This window comes from Kwoniella bestiolae, chromosome 8, assembly GCF_000512585.2.
Source record: "Kwoniella bestiolae CBS 10118 chromosome 8, complete sequence".
NCBI classification, from domain to species: Eukaryota; Fungi; Basidiomycota; class Tremellomycetes; order Tremellales; family Cryptococcaceae; genus Kwoniella; species Kwoniella bestiolae.
Genome location: NC_089248.1, coordinates 1,631,117 through 1,655,414, shown reverse-complemented (window position 1 = coordinate 1,655,414; position 24,298 = coordinate 1,631,117). Strand labels below are relative to the sequence as shown.

At 48.0% G+C, this 24,298-nt stretch overlaps 9 protein-coding genes across 9 annotated transcripts; 4 read left to right on the top strand and 5 right to left on the bottom strand.

Annotated features, from left to right (window-relative positions):
* Positions 1-257: 257 nt before the first annotated feature.
* I302_109208 (uncharacterized protein) lies at positions 258-2,576 on the bottom strand (the record flags this gene model as incomplete). Its single annotated transcript, XM_065870826.1, has 10 exons — positions 258-393; positions 459-540; positions 605-787; positions 859-1,063; positions 1,122-1,277; positions 1,341-1,406; positions 1,460-1,630; positions 1,688-1,942; positions 2,039-2,363; positions 2,422-2,576. 10 exons carry the CDS (start codon positions 2,574-2,576, stop codon positions 258-260), a joined length of 1,734 nt encoding a protein of 577 aa, XP_065726898.1.
* A 313-nt stretch (positions 2,577-2,889) lies between these two features.
* Positions 2,890-5,190, bottom strand: I302_109207 (uncharacterized protein; the record flags this gene model as incomplete). Its single annotated transcript, XM_019194936.2, has 13 exons — positions 2,890-2,929; positions 2,993-3,017; positions 3,072-3,194; positions 3,254-3,309; positions 3,370-3,394; positions 3,462-3,522; positions 3,638-4,321; positions 4,387-4,438; positions 4,519-4,609; positions 4,672-4,693; positions 4,762-4,944; positions 4,994-5,103; positions 5,160-5,190. 13 exons carry the CDS (start codon positions 5,188-5,190, stop codon positions 2,890-2,892), a joined length of 1,503 nt encoding a protein of 500 aa, XP_019043772.2.
* Positions 5,191-5,644: 454 nt separating this feature from the next.
* Positions 5,645-8,104, bottom strand: I302_109206 (uncharacterized protein; the record flags this gene model as incomplete). Its single annotated transcript, XM_019194935.1, has 17 exons — positions 5,645-5,784; positions 5,839-5,892; positions 5,954-5,990; positions 6,045-6,116; positions 6,170-6,212; positions 6,267-6,279; positions 6,344-6,506; positions 6,561-6,578; positions 6,647-6,751; positions 6,812-6,934; positions 6,995-7,109; positions 7,169-7,299; positions 7,351-7,389; positions 7,449-7,533; positions 7,584-7,780; positions 7,833-7,901; positions 7,961-8,104. 17 exons carry the CDS (start codon positions 8,102-8,104, stop codon positions 5,645-5,647), a joined length of 1,548 nt encoding a protein of 515 aa, XP_019043771.1.
* A 569-nt stretch (positions 8,105-8,673) lies between these two features.
* On the top strand, positions 8,674-10,277 carry I302_109205 (uncharacterized protein; the record flags this gene model as incomplete). The annotated part of the gene is made up of 8 exons (XM_065870825.1): positions 8,674-8,718; positions 8,791-8,969; positions 9,034-9,113; positions 9,177-9,347; positions 9,422-9,595; positions 9,648-9,791; positions 9,846-10,023; positions 10,082-10,277. The coding sequence occupies 8 exons, from the start codon at positions 8,674-8,676 to the stop codon at positions 10,275-10,277; spliced, it is 1,167 nt and encodes a 388-aa protein (XP_065726897.1).
* Positions 10,278-10,561: 284 nt separating this feature from the next.
* I302_109204 (uncharacterized protein) lies at positions 10,562-12,880 on the bottom strand (the record flags this gene model as incomplete). The annotated part of the gene is made up of 14 exons (XM_019194933.1): positions 10,562-10,765; positions 10,828-10,886; positions 10,943-11,056; positions 11,119-11,276; positions 11,334-11,465; positions 11,587-11,740; positions 11,791-11,854; positions 11,917-12,047; positions 12,100-12,191; positions 12,266-12,308; positions 12,368-12,430; positions 12,490-12,560; positions 12,619-12,735; positions 12,795-12,880. The coding sequence occupies 14 exons, from the start codon at positions 12,878-12,880 to the stop codon at positions 10,562-10,564; spliced, it is 1,488 nt and encodes a 495-aa protein (XP_019043769.1).
* Positions 12,881-13,258: 378 nt separating this feature from the next.
* On the top strand, positions 13,259-14,955 carry I302_109203 (uncharacterized protein; the record flags this gene model as incomplete). The annotated part of the gene is made up of 8 exons (XM_065870824.1): positions 13,259-13,429; positions 13,482-13,529; positions 13,591-13,644; positions 13,701-13,760; positions 13,811-13,996; positions 14,057-14,327; positions 14,384-14,601; positions 14,668-14,955. 8 exons carry the CDS (start codon positions 13,259-13,261, stop codon positions 14,953-14,955), a joined length of 1,296 nt encoding a protein of 431 aa, XP_065726896.1.
* A 94-nt stretch (positions 14,956-15,049) lies between these two features.
* I302_109202 (uncharacterized protein) lies at positions 15,050-18,033 on the bottom strand (the record flags this gene model as incomplete). The annotated part of the gene is made up of 13 exons (XM_019194931.1): positions 15,050-15,445; positions 15,492-15,518; positions 15,576-15,743; positions 15,805-15,865; positions 15,914-16,146; positions 16,219-16,343; positions 16,466-16,503; positions 16,564-16,585; positions 16,643-16,745; positions 16,802-16,967; positions 17,039-17,281; positions 17,349-17,660; positions 17,717-18,033. 13 exons carry the CDS (start codon positions 18,031-18,033, stop codon positions 15,050-15,052), a joined length of 2,211 nt encoding a protein of 736 aa, XP_019043767.1.
* Positions 18,034-18,772: 739 nt separating this feature from the next.
* On the top strand, positions 18,773-20,763 carry I302_109201 (uncharacterized protein; the record flags this gene model as incomplete). The annotated part of the gene is made up of 2 exons (XM_019194930.1): positions 18,773-19,286; positions 19,667-20,763. 2 exons carry the CDS (start codon positions 18,773-18,775, stop codon positions 20,761-20,763), a joined length of 1,611 nt encoding a protein of 536 aa, XP_019043766.1.
* Positions 20,764-22,645: 1,882 nt separating this feature from the next.
* On the top strand, positions 22,646-24,084 carry I302_109200 (uncharacterized protein; the record flags this gene model as incomplete). Its single annotated transcript, XM_019194929.1, has 4 exons — positions 22,646-22,981; positions 23,054-23,231; positions 23,355-23,973; positions 24,039-24,084. The coding sequence occupies 4 exons, from the start codon at positions 22,646-22,648 to the stop codon at positions 24,082-24,084; spliced, it is 1,179 nt and encodes a 392-aa protein (XP_019043765.1).
* Positions 24,085-24,298: the final 214 nt, after the last annotated feature.

Here is a 24,298-nt window from a genome sequence, read left to right as displayed (position 1 = left end):
AAGAAGAGAAGAAGAGAAGGAATGGTTTGATAGAGGAGACAATTGTCATCACCATCATCACCATCATCCTCATCATCAGACCGGATGGCCGTATCACCATCAAGGTCATCGTCACCATCTCCGTTGCACAGCATTCACACGTGTAAGCTGTATGGTTGTCAAGGTACAATCAAGCTACATGAATGATCTGTGTATACTACAGTACAGTATTGATTGACATCTATTCGTTTCCCCATTCATATACTGAACGTCTATCTTCACCAATCATCCATAACAGCTCTTCTCCATCTTCGGTTCTCGTTCAGCGAGGTCTGCCAGAGGTCATTCCTACCATCTGGATTTACTGATACTCCAGCAGCTCTAGCTTTCATCCACAGATCCATTTCCTCAGAGCTATGCATAATCATATCTCACATCAGCTTGGCCAGGAATCACGATTCAATGCCAGGATTACTCACACGTCAGGCGGGAGTTCCAGTAGCTTATCTCCAGTCTTGATAGCCGCCGAGTTGAGCCAAGCTACGAAATAGTTCAGGTATCCTGTGGTGGAAATCATCGCACGTAAGTGCCGTTTCCACCGATCGAAACGAGCGGAACAATTCACGACTGTTGGCTTCATTATTCAGCCACTGGAAACCTTTCCTCAGGCCTCCTCTCTCTTCGACGGTATTCCAGAAATGTCTCCATTGAGCCCTTCTATTCGGTAGATCGGCTTTCCCACTCCACACTCTCGCGATTGCTTCTCCTGCGTATTTGCCGTATATGAAAGTCTGGATCCCGACGTTCTCTGAGAAACATTCCACATCGTCAATACCCTCTACTCGTATCTTCAAATCGATGATATCAGATGCAACTTACGTCCTTGGAATGCCAGAGTCGGCTGATCGATGTAGAACGTATCGAGATATAGCGATCGAACATGAGACCCGTCTGTGATGATAGGTTGTTCCTCGCTATCTACTGTTTCATTTCCTGACACAGTGGAATTGTGATACTGTGGTAGGAACGGGAATGCGTATCGGAATCCAGTGCCAAAGATGAGTTGGTCGATTCCAGTGAGAATCTTGAACAATTCTGTTAGTGTTTTGGCAAAACTCCTCTTCAAGCTAGGTAGTACTCACAGTTCCATTCAGGAGCTCAATCTTCCCATCGCTAATATCACCACCTTTGGGAATAGGATGGAACTTTGCAATCTCCCCGATGATGGTCGTATTCGAAGGTACCGAGTTGAGATGTGTCTCTCTTCGAACAGGAGCTCGAGGATCGTTGCTGTGTTCCTATTGAGATATCGGTCATATTAGCGATGAGAAGCCGATTCATAGTCGGCTGTTATCACTGACTCGTATACTCAGGTAACTTGTTTTGGCTGATGTGTTGATATCCAGCGAGATGCCAGTAGCGCTTGCCTAGATTGCGGAGATCAGTCACCAGATTCTCCATTGACCAGCCTTCAGCTCACAGATGCTCCCACGACGATGACATTCTTATACTGTATGCTCTCCGAGAATCTATATTGTCTTGAATGCAATATCTGCTTTGGGAATCGTTTCTGCCACTCGACAAGACCGGGGATAGCAGGAATGTGGGGTATATTGAACCGTCCGGAAGCCACCACGACAGCATCAAAATGCTATGAACACCATCAGCCACTTCTTCGAGCAGACCGATCGTGTCATAAAATGCTTACCTCTTCCCAATAGGACTCTTCGTATTGCCCTTCTTTGGTCTCGACAAACTCTCTCAGCAACAGCTTCCAACCGGTTTGTTGTCCCTTCTTATCGAAATCTTTCGTTATAAGCTCTACTCTCGTGTTATATGATATTGTAGCAACATCGTCTCCATTATTGATACCCAGCCATGAGGCGAAGGAACGTAGATAGCGTTGAACTTTGGAATGATGTGAAGCCCATTCCACGCCTGGCGGCCAGGAGAAGCCTGGCACCTGAACATTACATGATTAGATCCCTGGTCCATCAACCACATCCGGATCATCTTGCCTGCGGGTTCCTATCAGGGAGATTAGGAGGAGAAAGCTCACCTGCTGTTGAGGCGCCGGTGTATTCGCTCTTAAATTCTTCCAAAGTGGTTTAGGCTGTCTATGGTTGATTCGTCTACTTTCCAGCTCGTCTTTCATCGTTGTATTATGCTTGACGGAATAGATCTCGTGCGAAGGCAACCTTGCCGGCATTGCAGGTGTGTAGTCTGACTTCCACCAATCGTCTGTAAGTCCGTCTTCGATAGCAACAGCGTGTGCTTCCTCATCCGAGTAATGCCAGTTCCCTCCTGGTGATGAGTCCCTCTCGAATACTCTGATCTTGTTGAAATGATGTCTGTCCGCCAAAGCTCGATATGCCAATAACCCTCTGATCGTTTCAGTTCACATCAGTGGCGAAACGATGAAGCCTACCCGGAGCGACTCACGATACTCCAGCACCTATGACTGCTACATCCTTGATTGGCCATTCAAACTCGTACGTGCCCGACTCATCCTGCAGATCTGGCGACTCGAATGGGATCTGTTGTGATAGAGCTGAAACGGACAGACCCAAGCTAACAATGATCAGTCTACACAGCATGATGATCGCTATAAAATAGATTCATTCTTTTCCCATGCATCTCTGTCCGTCCTTCCATGTATATATGCCCATGCAATCCTTTCACATATCTATGACCAATGCTTCTTAGCCTATTTCTGGACGTATTGCTCATCATCAGATAAGATTGCGTGCTATGCGGTAATCACCGAGCCGGGATCTCGGGTTGGCCACTTTCCGCAACACTCGAATAGGGGTGCAATACCAGAAATGGACTGGGCATACATGTACAGACACCCTTGTATATACTGATACAACCCATGCAAGAAGTCAATAGTGCAAATCAGACGGCTGATCACCTTTCTACAATATACAAAGCGATTCCGGCGAGAGCGCTAGGTATAGAATCGATTTTATCAGCGCCACTCCTTCATAGAATCACCATAACCTTCACTCACGTCGACAGAATGAACATCAAAGCGTCTATAATGTAACATTAGCCGGTAGGGTCTGACTTCTCTGTGGTTTGGAACTCACACTGGAGAAGCAAGAAACTAGACAAGGTCTCTGCGGTCCCATCGGGATTGTATGTCTGGGTGACGACCAGCTGGATAACCTGTGATGGTGTACCCGATAAGAGGATTGAGATGAATGTTCGGACTGCAGAAGAAAGTCCATCAGTAGTGCTCCCGAGGTGTTCATCCAGGCAGATGACTCACTCTTATCTTCCCGTGGAAAAAGGGAGGTATGATCTCGGAATGCCTGGATCACGAATCTGGGTTTGATGTCAGTTAGATCATCCTCGAAAGAGCTTGGGGATGATTAGGTCACTGACATTCCGAAAATTGGTACCAGGATCACTATTGTGACAGCATATCAGCGAGTAATCGACATATAGCTCGCAATTATCAAGGATCGTAGACCTACTTTTCGAGCAGGTCAAAGCTATGATAGCGGAGAGTGGGAGGTCTTTCCAGTTCTTGGGCACCTATCACAGTATAGATCAGCGAGCCTGTTACCTGGCGGACAGATACCGACGCCAGAGGAACGAATACCAGAGGAACGAATACCAGATGAACGAGCATACCCAGATATCTACTCACCTTCAACCTAGCGAAACTAGCCCCAAGAAGCAGCAGGGCTCCTGGCACCGCAACAGCACCCAAAAACGAACTGAACTCGATCACGAAATGTAATGGAGGATTCCCATCGGGACCGTACGGCATCCTAGTCCCAGACCAGCCTTCAGTCTCAGCAAAGAGTGCTTTCAATGGCTGAATCGTGGCGATGGGCACGCTGATGATGATTGCTTTCGTTACATTGGGCCAGTCGTACACCGTCTGAAGAATACGCCTCCACAGTGGTTGAACCAATACAACATTATCACTCTCATGTATACTAGGGACGGGATCAGGTGGAGCTTGAGTGTCGGCGGTTTTGCGGGAAGAACGTCTAAGCAGCTCTGCCTCGTTGTTTGTCGGTACTCTATCAAGAGGTACGATTTCTTGAGAAGGTGTTCCTGCGCCGTTGGTCGGTGGTATGTATGGTTCAATGTTGTTACGTGCGAAATTTTCATCTTGTTCCGCTTTATCCTCTACATTGCCCATCATTTCCATCCCTGGTATCGTCTGACTTTCCATATCAATGTTTGACCTTGAGTGTCGGTGTTTCAATCCCGTCCATTTCGATATCTTTCCTTTCGTCGATTCTAGCTGAGAGGACCATCTCTCCTTGAGCGGGGGTTGATCAGGCCTGCGCCGGTCATCCTGAAAATCCCATGCGCACATCTGTTTATAGCGATGATTAGACAGTTTCAGTGCAAGCTGGTCGTGGTAAAGAATGGTAAACCCACCTTGTGCACTCCCAAACCCCAGAACGTTGTGTTCATGATAAAGATGAAGATCCTGGAACGTAAGATTTTAGCACTGTACGTGGATGTATCCGTGGTACAATTGAATTGACAGACTGTATATCCAGGACTCACGCTATGTATGCAACACCCAAATCTACGTCCACTGCTGGATTGAAAGGTGACTCTTTTGCCATTGTCTGTACGATCGCAGTTGGTAGATTACCTGACAGATTCACGGGTCAACGGGTCGTTCCAATGTTCCGTTTGATACAGGATTCAGCTTACCCCAATTTGACGTGAGTCCGGACTATCGATGTGATGGTCAGCAACGATTGTGTTAAGATATACCACTTGATGCCAACAAGTCGAGCTCACCACAAGGATTCCCCATCTAAAGTCAATCGGCACATAAAACAGCTCCCTTATAATCCATGCGAAAATCAAACCCAACATCTGATACATCACTGCTACTATCACTAGCGGACCGAACGCCTTGATGTTGTCGGGGGTGAATGCTGTCACCATGGAGGAGAACAACAACGCTGGAAGTGTAATTTGCTGTACATGTTGTCAATATACCGATCTGGAGGTAGCTTGTCGCACTCACAACAACGATCGCTCCCAGCCCTTTCGCTCCTGGAGCAGTCAACCATCCTTTCTTTGTAGCTGCAAACCCCAGCAGGATGCACAATACCATCTTCAACGTTGGCATGAACGCTGTGCGATTTTCAGGTGGTGAGCTCCTCTTCACTACCAGAGACATTGCGACGTACCCTTGTAGATGATATCGCCTGCTGAAGACATGTTGGCTGATCTGGCGCAAGCAATTCTCCGTCGATGCTATATCATTGGTAGGTGAAAGACTATCGAAGTACTGTTTCGCTATCACTGATCACTTTGCTGATGTTGCAATTCTACCAGTCCTTCCCAGCACTTCATATTGCGATTTGTGCTATTCTTCCCTCCCATCCCTGAAGATCTCATAAGACCCACTTTGACATCGGTCCGGTCAAATCCGAAAGTGAAAAGAGCTCAATGCCGAGATAGTTCGGGGCGATTGGTGTGGAGTGGAAGGGTATACGCCACTGGAGCGATGCATATGATGCCTTCTACAGATCTATATTACTGCGAATGCACATCTTCCAATTTTCTACCATATATCCTACCAACCTATACCGATCGTCTACCTCTCAGCCTAACTCTACTCAGCGCTCGCCCCTCGTTCACATACGACGACAGCAGGCTCTCAAGATCCCGATCACTTCTTCGCGTCGACATCATCGTAGTTTTCATATACACCTGGACTCTCTGTCTCTTCATCTTTGTTTTCATTCGCGGCTCGAATCGCCAAAACCTTGTCCCTAATATGAAGATACCTGACGGTCGCTATGATGAACACTTTCCAGACAAGTGGTCAGTGCGGCGAGGCTTCGAAACGTTGCTCAGACTTACTCAAGAAGATTGAAAGTGCGGTAGTATACCATAAACCTTTAGTGGCCTTTGGATCTGTATTGTCAATGATGGTGAGTTATCGAATAAACGGCCAGAAAGCATACTCCCGACTCACAATCGACTTGCTTCCATACGAAGTTGGGTACTATGGACTGGAACCCAGAAGTCAGTTGCACGATTCATGGTCGGTAGTCTGGAACACTCACCTGCAACACGAAGCTCGCATCGTTACTCATGGCCAAGATTAAAGCTCGCTTCTCTGCGTCTGTACCGCAAATCTGTAGGAGTGATGTCAGGGGAAGGCGCAGCGGTTTGTAAAGATCTCACTCACTTCATTGATCCAAGCGAAATATAGACCGGCAATGTTAGTACCACTAGATGGAGGGTCAGTTCGATGCACAGAAATGTTCGGACGTACTTATACTCACGCTCCACTCAGATCTGAAGTTTGCGAGAAGGTAAGCACCGATCTTCTATCACGCAGCGGACAGAGAGGGCCACTCACAATATAGTGCGAAATGTCCACCTAGATTTTTCCACAACGGCATGACTGCCAAAGCTATCGCGGTTACCAGTACGATCAAGTTGTAGAGCGCAATGATGGGCCAACGCTTCCCTTTCAAAAAGCCGTCTGATGTCCAACCAGCTATCCAACCGGTCACAATCCCCTGACACAGCGAGTCAGATTGTCATGTACTGATGAGTATGTGAGACAAACTTACAATTCCGGTGATAGGCATCTATGGTGATAGAGGGCTAAGCAAGTGATTGGACTGAATGCGACTGAAATGATCGACCTGCAACTCACCACAAGATGATTACGCTCCGCAACTCCTCTCTGGACAGGATTACCTTTATCTTTCAACCAGAAAGGCATTATGGCGGTATACTTGATCGAATTATTCCAAACCATCTGCACGACAGTCATTCAGTCCCATGCTGTAAGATTGTGTTAACCAGCCCTCATACTCACATACATCAGTGGCAAAAGGTAGAAATGCCATGTCTTGGAATACGCGAGCACACGCTTCCACGTCAAGGCCTTCTGCGGAGCTCGGCCCACTGATTCCATTCGGCTCCTCGCGAGATCGAGATCCTGAAGATCGTTCCTGGCATCAGCCGAGGTACTTACGAGAGCAGCAGGTCCTGTACCCACTGTTTGAGATAACCAGAACGATGGTTTCTCTTGGGCGTGTCCGGGAACAGCTGGCAGGAAGACCAGTCCTAGCAAAGCGACCGGAAGCGTAATGACCGCATCGATGATGAACAGCCTGTGTTTGTAGGTTCAGCCACAATCGCTGTATCGAACACAATCCCATTGAATACTTACCATCTCCACCCAGCAAGACCATTGTGGCCGTCCAAATTGGTATAAGCAGCCGCTTGCAGGATCGACGAGAACAATGCACCCAGACCAGCAGAGGTACCAAGCAGAGACGCTCGTTTCGCCAACTCGTTGGGCTGGAAACTATCGTGAGCATTTTATGTCTGGTGTCCGCCCATACTACCTACCTTATAATACGATCCCAATATCCAATGCAAAGCTGGATACTATGATATTCATTTGTGTTTCAGCAAAGTCACGCACAGTCTCCGGGAGAAAGACTCACCATGCCACTTTCCGCAAGACCAACGAAAAACCTCAAAGCATACAGCTGCTTATGATTGGTGACCCGGTAAGTCAGGAGAGTACATCTAAGCCAGCATCAGTGCTTGTCAATGATCGTGGCGAAAGATATACTCACAAACCCCAAACAGCTTCCAGTGTAGGAATCCAGTACCTTGGGGAAACATGCAGGAGCACCATGTTGGAAGGGATTTGACCAATACAGTAGCCGACCGTCCACATCGTCAGCGCAGTGGTATATTGGTTTTGCAACATTCCAAGATCTTCTTTCATACCAGACACGAAAGCCGTAGCCAAATTCTCTTGATCAAGATTCTGCTTTCAAGTCAGCCAACTTGCCACAATCGTTAAATGAAAGTGGATTTACCTTGATAAACCACCCTAAACAGCCGAACAGCAATAGTACGGCATCGAGCTTGAACAGCAGCTTTCGCTCCTGTCAAGGTCCGTCAGCGTGGTGCTATATTTGGAAGGTTAGATTGAACCGAAACAAACCTCTGGAGGAGCATCAAATGTATCCCAAATACGTCCCTTCCAGGTCGCTTTAGGAGGCTCTCGATAAGCTTCCGGAATAGCCGCCTTCTCGTCGTCGAGAACGGTGGTATCTTCGTAACCATTAGTGTCCGTGTGTTTGGACATGTCTGGGTGCTTCTTGGTGCTCCTGAATTGAGATTGACTCTGGACATATCTGCCAACGATAAAAAGCAAAAATCGTCTCTTATATAAGAGTGATCGATCCTATCTAAGTCACCGAAGTCCGATGGAATTGCTTGTTTGCCGACTGATGCAAACGACATTTGTCCATCACTTGACCAGCACGTCATAAAACGTTTGTTGTTCTTTTACCAAAATTTCAGTCGTGGAGACCTCCTGTATACTTGATCCCAACGGCTCAAGATGACTTTTGAGTGATAATTTCCACTGAAAATGTTACTCGCCATCACGTATCATTCATAAATTGTAAATTAGACATCTTTGACCCTGAACAAGCATGTCTAAAATTAAGCACGATGTATCTTGGTGTGATTGTTCGCCATAATTCGGCTCCAGCCGATGGAACAGATGAGGATTTGAGGATCTTGGCATTGTTGATGACTTCCGGGCTTACTCTACGATTGAGAGAGGAGCATGTGCAGACAGTATTATTGTTGATCCCAAGAATCATCTCGATCGTCGACTCCTCAAACCAATCACACCCCACGCAGATAATGCCTTTACACACAAAGCCAGTCAGCATTGCTGACTTGGAACAGGTAAGTCAAAGCTTAAACTGAGCTGATGGGTTATAAGAGTGGGCGGTTGACCAGGAGCTTGAACCACCACAGATAGCTCTCGATAAACTGCCAAAATCCGTTCGGCAGTACTACGATGGAGGAGCTGAAGATGAGATAACGCTGAAAGAGAACATAACATCTTTGCAGAGGTATCGAGTGGTACCTAGATATCTAGTTGATGTAGGACCGGGTAAACTGGATGTTAGGAGCAGACCAATCTGGGGGAAGCGGTATGTAGGGTTGTTCCGATTGTTCCTCGACCGGGTCCGATCACTGAACCGATATTGACATCAGCCAGAACGTGCCTTTCGCTGTTGGCCCATCTGCATTCCACAAATTAGCTGGATATGATGGAGAACTGGACGTAGCGAGAGGTCAGTTGTATCTTGGGATTCGGCATCCCGTGGGTGGTCACTGATGGACGGTATTGCATGCAGCTGCCGCTAAAAGAGGTGTATCGATGGGATTATCGTCCTCGTCTACCTCAAGTCTGGAAGACGTGATAGAGGCCGGCAAAACGGCTCGAAGCCAGCTCAATGGGGCTGTCAAGCAAGAAGAAGATGGCTACGAAATCGCAGATAGCGACTGGTGGCAGCAATTATACGTTTGTAAGTTGGATGCAAAGACACTGCGTGGCATTTGGTATTGACAAACCAGTTTTCACCTTTCGTGCTCATTTCAGCCAGTGATCGAGCCAGTACAAAGGACTACATCACAAGATCAGAAGAAGCAGGGTACACAGCGCTTCTCATTACCGTTGATAGACCTTACCTGGGTCGAAGACTCACGTTCCTGAGAGAAAAGTTCGAACTTCCCCCTCATCTTCGCCGAGCTTCTGGTGAAACGATGGCGCAAGGTATGTGTCAACAGATGAAATCCATGGAGGTCGCGACTGATCAGTATCTTAGATCCGTCAATGCACTGGGATGAACTCATTCCATGGTTGAGATCGGTGACCAAGATGAAGTTACTTGTGAAGGGTATTCTACATCCCGAAGACGCTGCTCTAGCGCTCAATCATGGCGTTGACGGTGTTGTCGTCTCAAATCATGGTGCGTACATCAAATAGTGGACGAGGCCGAAGAAGGTGCTGACATTATGTCAAGGCGGACGACAGCTCGATGGTGCTCCAGCAAGCATTGATGCTCTACCAGCCATAGCAGATGTCATTCAAGGCCGTATACCTATATTCTTCGACGGAGGTATTCGAAAGGGATTGGACGTGTATCGAGCACTAGCTTTGGGTGCAGACGTTGTCCTGCTGGGTCGAGCTATTCTTTGGGGGTGAGTGGCCGTGAGAGTCGCGGCATGTGCCCTCTGCTGACGCCGAAGACCGATGCAGGCTGGCTGCTGGCGGAGAGGGGGGAGTCGGGTTAGCATTGGATATCATCGCTGAGGAATTCAGGTTGGTCATGGCCTTGACCGGCGTCACAAGTATAACGCAGATAAGGCGATCCACTCTAGCTTTAGTGGACCCATCGCAGATTGGTCTGAACCAGCTGCAGGATCCCTGGTGGATCGACCGAAGACCTGCTTAAAGGAACGGGAAGGTCAGAGGGTTGGGCCGGGACCTGGGGAAGCCAATACGGCCCCTTGTCCATTAGTGTATTCTGCTTACAATGAAGACAGACTTGCATATCTTTAACGCTAAAGAATTACCCCACGTAAACCATCACCATGAACCAAAGTTTCACAAAATCACAATCTCTTGAGGCTATCTGGCATACCCTACTTACGACTCCTATTTACCACACCAATCCCTCATTCTCCTTAACGACTGTGTACAAGGGCCACTGCACTTAGAGTGCTCTCTCGGATCCTTTCAGACCTGTCCCACGGTGACCTGGGTAAGCTTGAGATCCTTATCCTTGCGTCCATCTGAGAAATCCTCGACATCTCTGGAATAGTCGACGGGAGGTGAGATAGGACTTTCCGCCTTGGGCGTATATCCTGCTCCTGGACCGAGTCGATACCATAGAGCGCAGACACACGTGATGGCACCGAAAATGAAGCCTACTGAAACCCACTGGTGACAAAAGATTAGTAGATGAATGAGTCCCTTCGGTAAGAGTTGAAGCTGGCACTCACCAGAGCTGGGATGTAATGAGGCGCGGTCTTGGAATTGTAGATAAAAGGGGCGGTGATACCTGCTCATTGTGATCAGTGACTTTCATCGTTTGACAGTGGGTGATCAATTATTTACCAGAGATGTTAGCAAATGCCGCAATTCCAGCACTGGCGACTGCAGTGGCAGAAGCACCGGAGACCGTGGAGGTACGCATCGCCAGGAGGGGAGCAACAGCCGAGTTTGTGCAGGCTACAGTAGATCTCTTAGCAATGAGATTGGGCGAGGTGAGTGCACACAGTGGAGACACCAACCGATAAGGAGGATCCCAACATATCGTCCGCCAACACTACTTTTCACAATTGCCAAAAGGATGAAACCAATGGCAATCAGAGCTAAACCGCCGATGATGTGCTCCGGTCGTCGCCCTCTCCTATCAGATAACCACGAATTGGCGACGATGACGATGAAGCTGAATAATACAGAGCGTCAGCCTATGGCACCGAGGTTGACGAGAATCACGAATCACCCAAAACAGTTTGGAGGAATGATCAAAGCTTGCGCAGCAGCTCCTTTGAAGCCGAATCCTGCGATGAGCGAAGGAGCAAAGTAGGAGAAAGCGTTGAGACAATGGTCTACACTCATTGTAATCAGTATCTGACTGAGTTGCGATCTCGAACAGCAGTAAATCTTGGCACGCACTGATGAAGTAGTATCTGAAATGGCACAACATCGTCAGTAGATGTTCCTCTATGATGAAAGCATGTAATAAAAACACTCACGTTAACGCAAAAAGCCAGAAGTCGAGTGCTCGGATAGTTGCCCAGATCTCGGACCCTACGAAATGCTTGTCTGACATTTTAGGTGCGTAAGGGCCCAATCGCGTTGAAGCGAATACCTTCTCCTGGTCGTTGAGGAATTTAGCGGTTTCAGGGACTACAAAATACGGTCAGTGATGTCCAAACTCGTTTACACCTTGTACTGACAATCAGGCAGAAGGAAGAAAAGGACAATTCCGAAGAGAACGGCAGGGATACCTTCGAGGATATACTGTTGTGAATATACGGTCAGGAATCCGTCCATCCCCTGCTCATATTCACGTAAAGACTTACAAGCCATTGCCAACCGTGGAGATTCCCTTTGTGATTGAGATATGAACAAGCGGTTGCGATGAGTCCACCAGTGGCACCGGATACGCTGACAAAACCAAGGAACACAGCGATTCTAGCACCACGCTCCTCGGCTGAAACGGAAGTCAGCATGGGATTAATCGCCTTGACAAGGTGGTCACACACGTTTGTACCAGAAACACAGGTACATGATGACACCGGGAAAGAACCCCGCTTCGGCAATGGCTAAACAGATCCGACAGGCGACAAGGCCTCCGCTGTAAATAAAAACCAACGATGATCAGATCTCGGCACCCGTCTCAGTGTCGGAAAATCTCTTTGAATCACTCACTAGGTTGTGCAAGCAGCAGTACACATGGTAACGATCCCCCACACTGGTTTTCGACAGGCCGATTAGCGTCATTCACGTGAGCCCGCCGGAACTCATACCCACACACGGTGATTCGGGTCAACATCACTCTTGGACCCATCCATTTCAGGAGGAAGTTTGAAGGGACTATGTGGGGCGAGGCCATCAGCCATAGCAACAATGGATTCGCAACAGGCATCACTCACATTCGAAAATGATATATGGGACGAAGAAAATAGCAACCACCAAAGTGTATCGACTGCCGGTGATGTTTAGCCTGGAAGCAACCTATCAGTGAACGGAAGTGTTGCATTGAGATGACCGAAACACTTCACATTTCATTCATAGTCGAACCGTCTTTCGCATCATTGTTGAGTGTTCGAGCATTACCCAAATTCGTTCTGTCGATATAATTCAATAGATATGCCAGGCAAATCAAGGGCATGATACGTCTAAGGTGGAGGGTCAGCATGTTTCTCGATACTACATCTTGTTAGAAAGTGTTACTCACCGATCGATCTTTCGGACAAGCCTCTTCTCGAATTTTGCGTCGAGCTGAGCCTCGGTGTGAGTATCGAATTGGGCGCTAGTATCCATGTTGTCTGGAGGTTGAGCTCAATGTGAAAGAGATGGAAGAACAATTGATGGCCTGGGGAAGAGATAAGAATCGGCTACCCCAGACCCCTGCCCTTATATCCACGCCACAGGATCCGACTGACGAATGATAGATGATTCCTTATCTCACATGATCATGAGACAGTTATCAGTCTTACCGATGTACTCCGTGTCCACCGATGGATTCCGTTCATTGAGAATCGTAAAACGTCGGAATACGTCGGTGGCGAAATGTCGGAATCCTTCGGTGGCAGGTCTTACCGTAATCGTGTGCTGCTATCGGTTAAGGTATATATCCAAACCGAATGCGCTGGCTCTGGCGAGTGGTGACATTTTACGCCTGCAATTCAAGTTTACACCATGCCCAAGAACAGTGCTCTCACGAAAGAAACCTCTATCCTCATTGTCGGTGCAGGTGTATTTGGCCTCTCAACGGCTTTGCACTTGTCTCGAACCGGTTATAAAGAAATCACCGTAATCGATCCTCATCCAGTCCCCAGCCCACTCAGTGCAGCTACAGACATTAACAAAGTGAGTACCGAGATGTTCACAGCAGGACCATATACGCTGACAGGAAACACAGATTATTCGAACCGAGTATCACATACCACTGTACGGTGGTCTAGCGAGAGTGAGTGATTAATGTGGCAACCTGTGAACAAGAGTCTGGGGGCTGAATGACTTATCCACAGGAAGCATACACAGCTTGGAACAATGATCCTCTGTTCAAACCTCATTTCCATAAGGTATGTACTGTCATGAGTCATTCTTGTCATGTGGACTGACGCAACCATATTCTCAGGTTGGATGGTTCACCGGAGCCGCAGGAGACGACACTCGAGGGCATGAAATTGTCGCCAAGGTGCGTAAAAGTGCTATCAATCCCGTTGGTTTCGCTGACTTGTCAATCAGATCTGGGCGAACATAAGAGCCGACGGTGTCAAGACCAATGCCAAACAGATAAAGTGCGGAGCCGATCTGAAGAAGATCGTCACTCAGACCTCTGGCTCAGTCAAATTGGACGATTGGATCGGCATCTTCAATCCAGAAGCTGGTTGGGCGCATTCCGGCAATGCGTTAATATCAGTAGCAAACGAGGTATGTGGTATCATTCTATGTACCGACGTTAGATACCAATCTGATGCCTCTCACCTGTAGCTCAAATCTCGAGGAGTCCGATTCATACACGGAAATGACGGAACTTTTGAATCTCTTCACCAGAATGCTCAAGGAGAAGTGGACGGCATAAGGGCCGCGAGCGGAAGGCATATCCCTTCTGAACGAGTCGTCCTTGCCATGGGCGCGTCTACAGGCTCACGAATCGGGGTCAACGACATGCTCCGAGCATATGGATACGCTCTGGCCATGATTCAATTGGAACCCCAGGAAGCTTTCTTATACAAGGACATGCCTTGTTTGCATTCAAAAAGTGGGTTCTGACTATATCACTCGAGTTTCTCGATGCTGACCTGACCTCATCTGTAGCACACGGTTACATCTTCGAACCTTCGGTGGACGGTCGACTCAAGTTCGCTTTACCCGGACGATACGCGTGGTACGGGAAAAGTAATGTATCTCGTCCTGAAGCCCTTGTTTCCTCTTACAACAACCTACCTCCTGAGTGCATAGCCGAGATGCGTGAGCTTCTCGCCACGTTTCTTCCTCACCTCGCAGACAGACCGTTCTGCTATTCTCAGCTATGCGTGAGTAAGGGTGACGCCATATAGGAGGAGAAGATGCTGATCACCATCATGCGATGTTGCTTGCAGTGGGATGCCGATTCCTCCGATGACAATTTCTTGATAACATTCCGACCAGATTCCAATAAAGTTTTGATGGCCACAGGAGGGTCGTACCATGGATTCAAGTTCTTCCCCACAATCGGTCGTCATGTCGTCGCTGCTTTGGAAGGAAAATTGAGTGAAGAAGCTAGTAAAGCTTGGAAGTGGCGTCCTGAGATTGCCGGCACTTATAAAACAAGAGGTGCAGGCGAAACTCGAGTTTTGGAACGACATGGCAAAGTCCAGACGGAGACAAGCAGATCAAGTCGTTTGTGAAGAAAGCGGTAGGCAATGTTGTAACTGGGCGTCTATCTTGTACGTAATTCATATCACTACTACTACAGCTCAGTACATAGTATACAGTACATCCTTACATTCCACCCATGTCATTCGTGAATGGCTGTATCGGATTCGTCGAAGCAGCCAGCATCTCCTCAATATCTGAGATAATCGAGCTGGGATCATAACCAAAACCAGTCATATCGGTCCACTGGTCTTGAGGCAGGAAGTCGGCAGTCAAACTTGTATCGAAACCGAACAGGGCCAAGGTCGATTGGTCTGTCAGCGGAGGTCCTTCCATTGACTGGTCTGACGAAGGTCTTGAGGGCTCTGTCGGTATCGATGGGAAGACCCGTTCGAGAAGGGTGGATAGGTATGATGCTACATGGTTCTCGTCCACGGCGACAGCTTTGAGAGCTTTTATCAGGTCGTACTGCAAATCTACAGTGTCTTGCTCGGGGGGAGCCACAGCTCCGAAAGACATCGCCTGATATGTCAGCTTTACGTGCGCAACGCCCGGTGCAGTGACTCACCTTCATCAAGAAGACACTGGCAAACACCTAAGATTTATGAACGTCAGCTCTGGCGGGCTTTATGTCATTTTCGATGTAGCTTACCAGCCTAAGGAAAACACGATTGGGACAGTATTTCAGAACTCCTTTCCTCTCCATGGCCACTCCACACTTGACCAGGGAGATGGCCGCGTCCACAGCTTCGATGATGAAGGATCCTTCAGATGACTGTATCACGTTGGCTGAGAACACTCGATCTTCTCTGTTCTTATGCTGGAGAGAAACCGCCGATTGAGCTGTCACGTATCAACGAGTACAAGAAATCACGACTGACCTTGTGCCTCTGCAATAACCGATTTTGAGAGGCTCTCATAGCGATAGAATTGGCATAGAGCCTGATGTGATTCAGCTGTTGATCTATGGTGCAGCGATATCATACTCACTTCACGTAGTCATGGTCCATTCTCCACCGGACTTGCCGTAGCTCATCTGCGGTGAACGGCTCGTCGTTCTGATCCAAGGTGGGATACGAAGGTAGATCACTGATTTGTCTTTGCCACAAAGAGTCGAGCTCCGGCTTAAGTCGATGAAGGGTGCTCTCAAAACGAGCTGTTTTGATCAGCTCCTGAGTGACTTCGGGTGAAATATAGAGTAGTTCTTGAAGCAGACCGATGATCTATTTGTGTTTAGGAGTTTCAATCACTGCTCCATGTTAGGCGCCACCATCCAAACCCAGAGTAACACTTACGTGCGTCAGCTCGACCACGCTCAGGATTTCACGATGACTGAGATGAACGCGGGGAAGAGGGAAAGTGGTGTCTCCTGTGAGATACCCTATACCTGATATCGTTCTGTACCAAGCTGTAGACATTTCTGAAGGGAAGCAAGGTCAAACTGTGTCTCTGATCTGATCTGTTCACGAACAACTGACTGGCTGTGGAATGAAATGGCTATCAGCTCAAGGTAGACATCAAGTGAGACCTTCGCAGACTCACCTTGCATTAGAGAGGCACGGCTCAGGCGGACCGAAGCGCTTCACGAACAATGTCACAGAAATCAGCCTTCAGACTACGAAATAGGTCAATAGACTCACTGTCGGTCGGCTGATAGACAGTCTGTGGATAATACCAATTAGCGTCAAAGTCATGTAATATGGGCAATACTAAACTTACTTGTCCAGGTTCTATACCTTCTAGTGACAACCCAGTCGGGCTGTGATTTATCCAGATAGGTTCTTTCATCTTGGAGATCTAGTTTCTGAGCCACGCGAACGGCCTAAAGTAGTTCACTAAGCACCTCCCACTTCTGCAGCCAGCATGTTGACAACGTACCATCCCCGTTAATGCCCAAGAGACATCGTCATAAAGCTTGCAGGGGCTTGAACGATCGTTCTGCTCCTGGAAAGGATCCAACAGTCCGGTATCTGAGAGAGCGGATGGTTCGGGCGGCCATTCGCTGAGGATCAGAAGCGCTTCCACGGTTCCTATAGACGCATTTCTAGAGTCAAGCAATGTGATCAGAGTTCAGATATGTTGTATCGAATTATCGCAATTCGCGAGACAGCTCACTGTCCCATCGCTACAAAGCTGAGTCTACGCAATATCCAGTCCATCAGATGGGCTCGGATGGTCCTTGAGCCAGTCTCCGATAATCTCCCGTCTTCATGAAGATCTACGGGGTTGTAGTAACGCGCAGCCGTAGCTATCAGGACAGCTAGCAATATGGATTCTTTGAGCAATTGCCCAAGATTGCTGGTATGGAACACCTCGGGCGATATCAATGGGTGACACGGATTTAGATGATCCCGATAACTGTGCAGAGGTTAGCCGGCATTTGTCATGTCCGTCAATCTGAGCAAACCATTCAGTGTCAACTCACAAATATAACAGTGAACGAGCTTCATCCGCTGTTAATGTACCCATGACAATCGGCTGCCATCGCTGCCATCCTACGTTTTCCGAACCCGTATACACATTATGTTCTGTTCTAATAGAGCTACTGACCCCCGTTGGGGCTTCCTCCTCGTCGGCTGCTGCTCGTAATATCCTCAGCGCATCAGCGGGATTCTCCAGAGCCTCACCTCGGGCAAATCGAAATGCCTCGGAGTTGTCTTCATTGATGTAGTGATGATTGGACATTGAGGTCAGAGGAGAGTTGCTAGTTTTGTTGTTGGGTGAATACATCAATGTGCTACCGCTGCCAAGGTTCAGCATCAATCGGATCCCAGAGAGTTTTGCAGGACTTACCTGTCTGTTGATGGACCCGCTCCGTGCACAGCTCTGCCATCATTATTACCCTGTTCCGGTATATTCAATCCCGCATTCACATTTTTAGGGCGTTGCGAAGACTGACCACAGCGGCTCAGCTCCTCTCTTCCATAGATAGCATTGAAAACGCAATCTCGATGAGTCCGCAGACATCTCCGACAAGGTGGACCGTTGGGCGCGTCGGGATCACCCAAGTCGCAACGTAATTTAGCTGCACGACATGGCGCACAAGCTTGATATGTTCTCTTGGGACCGGTCCGAGGGTTGCCCTTCTTCGATTGTCGGTCTACTGGCATGTTGTAGGATGATCATTGGCTTGTAAGTGTTTTGTGCGTGATTCAGTAAAGAATGAACGGACGAACGAACGAAGATGTGTCAGGGTGATCCCGACAGATTCCGATAATTGCCGAACGTGATCTTTATCATCTGGAGATCTCGCTAATTGTACTCCCTTAACTTATCTGAGGCATCGTTGACAAGGTGTAATCTTGCTCTCAGGAGGTTATTCAAGGATGAGCATTATTGTGCATTGTGCCGACCTCCTCTCCCCTCGCCATGCATACAAGAGACATGATAAATGTTCATGAAATAGCCCTTTGCCGTTGTTTGAGGCATCATGTTGCCACTGGAGATTGCCACGTGGTACCGAACGACTCGATCTTCGTTGTTAACGACGTTGTTCATTCGTTGTTTTCATTCTTTCCTTCTTCTTTCTTCTAGCGTAGCACATATATATACAATCAATCCACACAAGACACACTAGATCGATCATGTCAGTCGTATAATTTCACCCCCTGGCTGTCCCTTCTCGCTTCTCCCACCGACAAACCGAGCGAATCAAGATACGACACGATGATCATCCGGTGTAGGAACCAAACACGAACACGAACACAGATAACATCAACTACGCCTGTATCAACACGCTATAGACCTCATCAAAATCACTTCCAGATATCATAGGCTGGCACACTCACTGTTTCCTTCTTTTTAAGATCTGTCACTCACCGAGCAGCTCTTCTGTGATCCACCTCTACCATGTCACCCATAGCTATCATGTCCGAGCATAGCGGTATTGCCACGCACACCGGCGCAGTCCCCTCACCCTCACCCAAGGTATTACCCACCGACATACCCAGAAGACCTTCACCATGGCATGAGGTAGCCCACTCACTATCCACCACTTCCCTCCCTCCACGTCGATCGTCCGTGTCACTCTCATCTTCAGCAACTTCAGTCAACGCTACAGAACCCAACACTCCGCCAGATGTATCCATATCAGCCAACGGTGGCTCCCTCGCTCATTCAGTCTCATCCCAAGCACTCAGAGAATGGGACGAACGTCTATCCAAACCATCGTCCAACATCTCAAGACACCAGCTCATACCTGTCAAGACGAAACTGGCAGCGGAGAGGGACAAAGCTGGATATATAGAGTACAAGTTGAAATTGATTGATCCGACGCCGGAGAGGTTCGAGAGGTTGATAACGCAGTTGATGTGGAGATTGAAGCAGGGCAGGAATGAGGCTATCTATGAGTTGGGGTTGGCGGGTGAGTTGCACTTTTGTAGTGGCATGATATGACCACGAACCTCCCTTGAAGACCTTCGTACCCATCACCTTCGCTGTACTTCCTCTCCTTGCTCTCGCCTCGGTTCTTTTACCCGCTCAAAATGTACCTCTTTCGCTCCTTATCCGCTCTCCCTTTGCCCTTGGTTCCTTCTTGCGTTCACCCCTCGCATCCCGCCTTGCCCCTCGCCTCTTTTCTTCCCTGCCCTTGCTCCCATCCCGGCACTTCCTTCGCCCCTCTTTGCCATTCCCTCCCGATCCTGCCCTGGCCCTGCGTTGCAATTCGTTCATCCACTCCATCACCCTCGTCAACTAGAACTGCTTTAACGATAGTGGTGCAATGCTAAAACCTTGTCCTTGCAGACGACGGAACAGTCATCGGCCTCCCAAGATCCCAAATGGACGCTTCCCTACGCACATTAGAACTCATGGCATCGGAAGTAGGAGCCACGGTGATAATCCTCAGAGAGATTGTACTTCACCCTTCGCGCAAGCCGCATCCTCTTCCGCCAGTTCCTCCTCTGCCTTCCGCTTCCAGCACTATTATCATCGAAGAGACAAAGACGAAGAAGGGTAAATGGAAGAAAGGGGGTAGTAAGCGCAGAGAGCGGTTCACGCCGAAAGATCCCAGAGTGTATGGTGGTACGACACCGAAAAAGTTGATATTTGATCCTACCGACCTGGCTGGATCGTCGGATACAAGTGAGGATGAGGTGGATGGGTTGAAGCATGCTCCTTCAAGCGATGAAGATTCGTCGCCATTCTTCTTTGAGCAGGATAATGCGGATACACCACCAGCCTCGATGCTCAATACCAGGGATAATTCCGCTTCTCCCTCTCGAGACTCGTCGTCCTCATTTGGTTCTAGAAGTAAGAAAGACGATCAGAAAAGGCGGAAATCTACCGCCAGGTCAGAAGCGAGAAGGTTAGATCTGCTTAGGGGAGATGGAACCAACCCCATGTGGAGGGAGATGAACCTGAATGATTCAAACGATAACACACCTGCATCTTCTTCGCCGTCCACTGAGATCCTCGATCAAACGTCCAATCAATTAACATCACCTCACTTTGTCATTCCCCATCAACCCGCTCGACCATCCTCCCTACGTCTGACCTCACCCCCCTTCCAGCAAGAGGAAGAACCATTCCTGGACGACCTACTCCATCTCCCCCTGGACAGTCTATCTTTATCGTTCGCAGATGTACGTGAATTGCCTGAACCGGTCTCACCATCAACGACCTCTACCTCGCCCACGGAAACACACTCACCCCTTGATGAATTGCCTATCGGCGATGATCCCAAAGCACAAGGAGACGGGGAGGAGATGATTTGTGTGGAAGCGTTGGTGGTCAGGAAGTTGCAGCATGATGAAGATGGGAATGATGAGGATGACGAGGAGGAGGTTTGGGGTTATGGTGGAGAAGAGGATGTATGGGGGTTCGGAGGGGACGAGGATTAGGAATTGAGGTCAAGACAACTTCGGAACCATCAGAGCCGAGGACCCCCCTGCAAGTCCTCCCTTTTTCGACATCAGTAGACACCTCTGTAGTTGGGAACACCTCGCAGATGGGGTGGTGTCGGGTTCTCTTGAATCGAGAACATCAAAATACAAGGGTTAGACCCTGTTCTGGTCAGTCATGTCTAGAATACTCGAATCTCGACTATACACAAAGAGGGTTGGACATTAGAATATCAGGGTGTAAGATAGATTGAAGAAATGAACATCATCTCGAAAGAAATATCTAGAACAACATTATCTGTATATATAGGGAAAACATTACCAAGGGGTTGTACATACATTATTGGAATTATAGTGGTTGAAAAGAGGTCTTACTCATCATTCACCGATCGTTCTATGCATAACTATTAAGTGTACCTTTCACCATTTAATCGGGGTATGCACCCCTTTGTTGGGTTATTCCAGAATCTCGGTTCTTGATAAATCTGAGGGTGGTTGGGGTGGATTGGGCGAGATTATAATTTAATTGATTGGCGATGAAAGAGAAGGCAACGTGATGTTACCGCTCTATCCCCACAACGCGCTGGAAGGCATATATGCAAACTCTGATTGCTTTCGGGGTGGTCGTGAACAGTCGAGTCGAATGCGAGATTAGAGATGAAGACGTGAACCGAAGTACAAACGACATAGACAGAAGACGTCGAAAGAACATACCATCACTGTTCATGTGCCGCAGCCGCAGCGTTTCATCACATTTAGATGTGGACGTTTCATCTTGTCTCGGAATAGGGTGGTCGTGAACTTGCCTATTGTTGGACCAGGTTAAAATCGTAGGCACACACCCTCCTCTCTCCCTTCTGCTGTGAGCCCTCTCTCTTGGTTGCATTTTTATTCCGCAGGTACAGCCCTTCACGTCACCCTTACTTCTCACCTGAAATCCAGACTTTTGACTGTATGATATATCACATTTGAGGGTTGTTTCGTTACAGGATATTCCGAGATGTTCAGGGGTGATACTGTAGGATTGTTGATTTCTTTCTCAGTCGCGTCGCCTCTTTCCCTCTTTGATATTTTTACGCCTCATTCCTCATCTTACTTGGCTTGAGATATCTTATTGTTTTCATCAGATATATATATACATACATAGACATACAGGTAGATTCACTCTTTTCATCTTCACCACCACAACCACCACCGCCACCACCACCACCATCGACGTCAAGATACTTGCTATAGAAAACTGGTTTTTTCTAAAGTAACGCTCGAAGCTAACCTCGGTGAGTTTGACGCGTTCCCTTCGGTTTGCTTCACTTTCTCCTTTCGATTGATTGGTATGATATATCGATTGAGCTTTGGAGTGGTATATCATATCCTTTCATTCAGAGGGTATCTCTTTGTTGAACCAGGTTGCTCCTTTGTTCTGTGCTCTGTGCTTTGGTAGAGTTGAGTGAGGGTTATTCTCCGTTCGTCTCCAAGGAGATGAGCACCCGGACACACCTATATATACACAGACAAACACCCTTCGCAGCCTGATCAAGGGATGACAAGTATAAATAGCAGGTAGCTGACGAGGATCTCTCTTTGTTTATCCTTCCATCTCGACTGTAACACGCTCTTTCGTCGTTGTCATCATTATCATCATCATCCCATCGATCAACCCCATCATCCTCCTTCAACATCTCTTACTGCTCAACATACAGACTCAACACCCCTGCACTCGCACAGTCCCACGCCCTACTCTACCGCAGACACTCATTTGTAGACACTCGTTCAACCTCGACCTACCCACCAACATCGACATCTATCAAATCGACTTTGATCGGACCAATCAACCTCATCTCAACTCGAATATCAACAAAACACAACCAAGATACAAATCAAGATGCAACTGTCCACCTTACTCCCCATCCTAGCCCTCTTGGCCACTTCCACTCCCGCCCTCGCTTCCACCCACAGACGACACTCTGCCAAAGCTGTTGATCATGCTCGGGCAGTGGAACGATTGGCCACTGCTATGGAGAGACGACAACCCATGAGCGAGGGGTTGAAACCTAAGCGAAAGGTAGTCCGAAAGAGGGGTACGACATGTAAAGCCAGGACCACTTCTTCCTCCGCTGCTGAAGAAGCTGCTACTACTACTTCACAAGCAGCTGCTGCTGCGACAGAGACTAGTGCAGCATGGATTGAACCTGCTGAGAACTATACCAACGGAACAACCGTAAGTTATCAAGATTATAATACTCAAGTGCAAGATTCAAGTGATAACCATCAATTTCAATCTCAATCACAGACCTCTCAAGTTGAAGCTGCTTCAAGTGCTACTTCCACTTCTGCCGCTGCTGCCGCTTCCACCTCTGCTGCTTCTTCTTCTTCGAGTAACGGACAGTACACTCCCAATGGGATCAAGGCTGGTATTGCCGGTGGGGACGCTTATGACGATTGTGAATCCCACATCGGATGGTGGTATGGTGAGTTGTGTTTCATTTTACAAGCGACTTGTTCCCTTCTTGCCCTCGTGTCGTAACATTTACCTCTTTATCTGCCCTCCGTGTGTCAAGTGAACAATCGCTTACATTGTTCCCCTGGTATAGACTGGTCTGCCAACCCATCCGGTCACAGCGGCACACCCATCGCCGTCCCCATGCTGTGGGGTGCAGGAACCGTCGACAGCACCGATTCGTCCCGACTGGACGTATTCAAAGCTATCACCTCTGCTCCTCAGTACATCATGGGATTCGAGGAACCCGACTGTTCAACCTGGGGAAGTGCCAACATCGATGTCTCCACCGCCGCTGGATTATGGAACACCTTGATCGGTCCATTCAAAGCTAAGGGATCGACTTTGATCTCACCCTCCATGTGTCATCAGGCCGCTGAACAATACATCGGATGGTTGGGATCGTTCGAAAAGCAGATTTCCGTTCCATGGGATATCACCAATATCCACGTCAACAAGAATAACATGGATGGTGTCAAGGCAGATATCGATTATTACTACAACACATTCGGAAAACCCATCTGGGTGACTGAATTCGCCTGTGTCGATGATTCCTCGTCGTTCATCCCTTGTACGGACCAGAGCGAGATCAATACCTACATCAACGACATTGTAGCTCTCTTCGAGGCTGATGAGAGGGTACACGCTTATGCGTACTCTAATGGCGATGGTTTGGGCGATGTCTGGCCTATGTACAGTAATGGTGCATTGAGGTGGGTCATGTTGTTTTTCTCTGTAGTATAATCAATGCTGATCTTGTTTTTTTGATGATAAATAGTCAATCCGGTCAAACTTATATCAGCGCCATTTCAAAGTACCATTAGATGGTGACTCTTTCTCAGTAGCAGAAGCTGCACTCGATGTGATTCCTCTGGTAGTGATCGTATCTTAGCCCGTCAACCGATTGCTCTTGTATATATAGTTCTACTTGTCCTTCTATAATCACCGTGTGAGATAGCAAGGTAAGATTATGGTATATATGGGTTAATGGGTTGGTTTTTATTCTTGCTTTTCTTGGTTTTGCACGTAGGACGGAAT